Genomic DNA, 4,942 nt, shown 5'->3' with positions numbered 1-4,942 from the left:
AAAGCGACGGAGCTTCCCTGGTTCAACCGAAATATAACGGCCTTGTTTTGGTTCGACGCCCAAAATTCCCAGTTTGGACCCGACTGAATGAAAACAAACCGAGATCTGAGTGAATCTGCCGCCTTCAGTCTGAAACCTTAACGGCAAAAGAAAAATAGGTCAAACTTATTCATCCATAATCTGTGTTGATGTTCCACTAGATTATTGCACAGTGCAACCAAATCTGATTAATCAATTAATACTTATAATAATCGACAGACTAATCGATAACTAAAATAATGATGAGTTGCAGCCCAATGTGATGAGTCACCAAAATAATCATTAGAATGAATTTAGGGTGATTGACAGTTTCATCCCTATTGAATCAATCAATCAATCAATCGATTAATGGTCAGATTAATCTGTAACCTGGTTGAGGCTCGCTGATCTTTTTGGCTCCTCTCACACATTTAAGTTCAGTTTGTTGTTTTCTTCCTGTAAACAAAGGGCTGTGGAGCTGCGGTGGGTCTTTTGTTTCAGAAAGCCGGAGTCTCTGTGGAACCTGGTAGCCAGTGAGTAATGAGAACAAGGTGAGGGGGCTCTGGAGTGTAATTATTTTCATTTGGGAGACGGTGGGGGTCTGCTCTACATTTGTTTCAGCCGTTCGTGACAGTTCACTATCTCCCAGTTACGGTAATGAGCACCCGGCCCTCATTATGCATTGGGAATGGCACCTCTGCAAAAAGAAGGCTAAAAATAAGTGTTAACTTTCAAGGTCCACACAGGATGAAAGGCGGGAAGGAGAGCAGCGGCTGCAGCTGGGGGGGCGCAGGCTGATGGGGAGCGCAGGTTGATGGGGGGGCGCAGGCTGATGGGGAGCGCAGGTTGATGGGGGAGCGCAGGCTGACGGGGAGCGCAGGCTGATGGGGGAGCGCAGGCTGATGGGGGAGCACAGGCTGAGGGGAGCGCAGGCTGACGGGGAGCGCAGGTTGATGGGGGAGCGCAGGTTGATGGGGAGCGCAGGCTGATGGGGGAGCGCAGGTTGATGGGGGAGCGCAGGCTGATGGGGGAGCGCAGGCTGATGGGGGGCGCAGGCTGACGGGGAGCGCAGGTTGACGGGGGGCGCAGGTTGATGGGGGAGCGCAGGTTGATGGGGAGCGCAGGTTGATGGGGGGCGCAGGCTGATGGGGGAGCGCAGGTTGATGGGGGGCGCAGGTTGATGGGGGGCTGTTGTTTCTGAAAAGTGTGGAGCGGTCAGGAGGAAGCTGAAGTTTCTGCAGCTGTCAGGAGGAATTTAATGAAACATTAAACCAACACGGCTCAGACAGCAGCCAGCTTTTATCCAAAGCATATGAATATATATGAAACGTACCTGCCAACAACAACCACAAGCAAAGCGGAGTGGCTCTTTACAAGGTGAAGCCTTTGGGCTGTTTTGTCCTCTGTCACTTCGCATATTTTCAGAGCAGCAGGCTTCATTGCGTCGACCTAAAATTGTAATATGGCGCATTGCTCAAAATGAAAAACTTCAGGGGTTTCCGACCTGGAAACACGTTTCCTGTCAGCGGGCTGACCTTGGTGAACAGCAAGTTACTGCTGCCGACATGAAACCCAGACATGGAAAGATTTCTCCTCTCAGCATTTAGAGTCACAAAACTTCATTCTGTTTGGGATTGTGGTTCACAATAATAATATCCGTCTCTGTGTCATATATGTGACGTTACCGATGATGAAGAGTCAAACGAAACATCTTCACTTTTTTGCACAAACGACCTTCAGAGGTGATGAGATTTCCTGTCAAAATGAGCTTCAAATCCAAATGAGCTGCTGCCACCTCAACGTTTACAGTCCCACCCGAGGACGGCTGCAACAGATGAGCAGTTATACACACATCTTTGAAAAGCAGAAGTGGAGCCTCCTGCGCAACCAACAAGAATGCAGCCAGTGTTTTCTGGACGGTAAGTCAACAACAAAACACTTGTCTTTTCCAGCAGCCATTGTACAGCAGCAATAAAATCAGGAGGCCAAACGAGCGGCGCTCTCCTGGGGTTGCTAGGTAACGGTGGAACGTGACTGACCAATTGGGAGGTTTTTGAAAAGGCTCATTTTCCAAACACCAATAAATATGAACTTATTGCCAGAAATATTTCTGGACTGTTTTTTCAAATGGAAGAACAAAGAAACCAAAAATAACCAAAAACACTTTCACCAAAATAACGGCAAAATCCTGAATGGATTGATCAACGTTAAAGATATTCAGAATGATTTCATATTAAGAGGAACTCATCGAATGCAGGAACAGATATTTATTAATACTTGAACAGTTTGTTAATATGACTTATCAATACACTGGAAAATTCAAAAGTGTTTGCTGCCTCAATGGGGAACTTTTCCCATCTTACAGTGGACACACACACACACACACACACACACACACACACACGCACGCACACACCCCCACACACACACACACACACACCCCACACACACACACACACACACACCCCCACACACACACACACACACACCCCCCCCCCACACACACACACACACACACACGCACCCCCCCCCCCACACACACACAGTGTAAAGTAGTGGAGGGACTGCAGAGTCAGGCAGCCTGCAGGCAAACAGCAGCAGCAGAGTTGAGACATTTGCAGACGTCCAGAGGAAGGAAGGAGGGTCTGTCTGATCTGAGGAGCATCAGATGAAGCAGCAGCACAACAGGTGAGCCTGAGCTCATGTGAAAAACAGCCTCCACATGTTCTCCAGATGAATATTTCACATGTTTCCAGATTCAGATTTCAACATTTGATAAGAGTACTAATTATTAACGTTTCACTCCTGCGATTGTAAATGAGCCTCAACAACTCAAAGCTCAGATTCTGGTTTTCAGAGTTTCACTGATTTCTGACAGCTGGAATAATAAAATCAGAACATCTGCAAAAAAAAAAAAAAAAAGCAACAAACACGAAGGCAGTTTTTATGTCTTTTCTCTGATGGCGGATTGCAGACAGAAAAAAACAGAAGAAACTTTCAGCCAGAGACTTTAATCTAATATTTTCTAGAAAAACAAGGAAATTTCTGAGCTTGAAAAGTCAAAACTTTGCAAGAAAAACTTCAGAAATTCAGAAAAAAGGTTTAATATTTTTTTTACTTTTGGAACTCAGAAATTTCCAAGTTTTAGAGATTAATCTAAAAAAAAAAAAAAAAAAAAACTTGAATTTTTTTTCAGAAAATTTTCACTTTCTTCTTGCTAAATCTGACTACTGCATTTCTGTTTACATTTCATGAAGAAGGCGCTCGGTGTCTTCAGAAGTTTTCATGTTATTTCCTTCAGTGATTCGTGGCGCAGCGCCCCCACAGGCCAGGAGGGGAACAGGCTGCTCAAAGGGTTTGCTTGGTTTGAAAATTACAGCAGCTGGAAATGGAATAAATGTTGCAACTTTGGTTCCAAACCAAAATGATTTCAAAGATAACAAGACATCGTTCCCATGTTAAAATGGTTAAACATCAATATTAATGAATTATTGATGCAAAACAAGCTTCTATTTCTTGCTGAAAAGTTACTTATAAGTTAGTGTCCAGTGCGGAGCTAGTGGGGGGCCGTGAGCAAGGCTTTTCAGGGTCCATATACAAATGGACCGTTCCATGGAACGAAAGGAAAAAATATTTGTTTCTTTTCGTTCAAAATTAATTAATATAACTAGTGAGGTTATAATTCAAAGCTTTCATATGACATAGCCTACTTACATTTCAGTCATTATAAAACTTAATGGTTTTTCTCATATTCTTACCACACATTTCAAGCAAGAGCTGGGAGATATAAAACATTAGAGAGGGCAGCATGTCACTAAAACATGTGTTAAAAGAATCTGTCTAAAAACACGATCTATCAGCACTAGCATGGCTAATATAATAAACAGGCACTATGCAGCGGTACACAACCATTTGTTTTCTTTTTAGAAATGTATGACAAGAGCCGCCTCTCATTAGGAAGGTAAAATGCTGTAAATACCTGCAAAACTCCTGGACGGTGTTCTCTAAAGCAGTTGATGTGTTTGACAAGCAGGACCCACATGTCAGTTTAACCAATGAACAGCGTCGGGCATCGGGCTGCCTTCAGGGACAGTCGGAAATTACAGTTTTCCTGGCAAATCTTCGCCGATCTCATAAGTATTATATTTTAAAATAACCATTTCCAGTGGGGTGGCAGTAGGGGTGGCCAGGGCTCTGCTGGGGGTGGCAAGTGCCACCCCGGCCACCCCTCTGGCTCCGCCACTGCTGTTGTCTTCTTTTAAACTCATGTTGTGTTTTTGCAGTGAATTTTGACGTTTTTACAAGTTGATTCTGTTTGCTTGCAGCCAGTTAAAACCAGTTCCTGCTCCATATGTCCATGTAAATGTGACTGTTTGGCTCTTTACATAAATTAGTCTGTTAAATAATTTATTTATTTCTGCTGTGCCAGCATGTTTCTGCACTATGTTTGAAGTCATGCCTGGACGCCCGCTAACTTTACCTTTTAGGAAATTACCATATCTGGCAGAACTGAAAACATTTAGGATTTTTTCTCCCCCTTTAGTCGGTTATTATCTTTTTATTTTTTAAGATTCGCTTTCAGCATGAAGAGTTAATGACCGCTCTGTGCGGATTGAAACGTGAGCTCTGGCCGGCCGCCAGTCAGCCACTAATGGCGGCGGGCCGCCAGCGTCCACCGGGCCCGGCGGCGAAGGTGCGGCGTTAAAAAACCCATTATGCTAATGCTAGCTCGGCCTGACACTTCTCATCCCTGTCATTAGTGGCAGCTGCAGTGAAGCTCTTTGCTGAAACCTGAGCCTTTCTGCTGGGATCTGAGGGAGGACTGGGATCCTAATGGGAGGACTGGGATCCTAATGGGAGGAATTTCTTATAATTTTTCTGCCACTTCATGCTTCATGTTTGGAGCCTTTAATATTCAGAAACT

The 4,942-nt window shown here is 44.5% G+C and overlaps 1 protein-coding gene across 1 annotated transcript; it reads right to left on the bottom strand.

Moving 5' to 3' along the window:
* Positions 1-742: 742 nt before the first annotated feature.
* On the bottom strand, positions 743-1,458 carry LOC129374412 (uncharacterized). Its single transcript, XM_055052817.1, has 2 exons — positions 1,352-1,458; positions 743-1,259 (listed from the first exon to the last, which is right to left on the bottom strand). The coding sequence occupies exons 1-2, from the start codon at positions 1,456-1,458 to the stop codon at positions 743-745; spliced, it is 624 nt and encodes a 207-aa protein (XP_054908792.1).
* Between the last annotated feature and the right edge of the window lie 3,484 nt (positions 1,459-4,942).

This window comes from Poeciliopsis prolifica, unplaced genomic scaffold (genome assembly GCF_027474105.1).
Source record: "Poeciliopsis prolifica strain line A6 unplaced genomic scaffold, Auburn_PproV2 SCAFFOLD036, whole genome shotgun sequence".
In the NCBI taxonomy this organism is placed as follows: Eukaryota; Metazoa; Chordata; class Actinopteri; order Cyprinodontiformes; family Poeciliidae; genus Poeciliopsis; species Poeciliopsis prolifica.
This window is presented reverse-complemented; position numbering and strand designations above follow the sequence as displayed.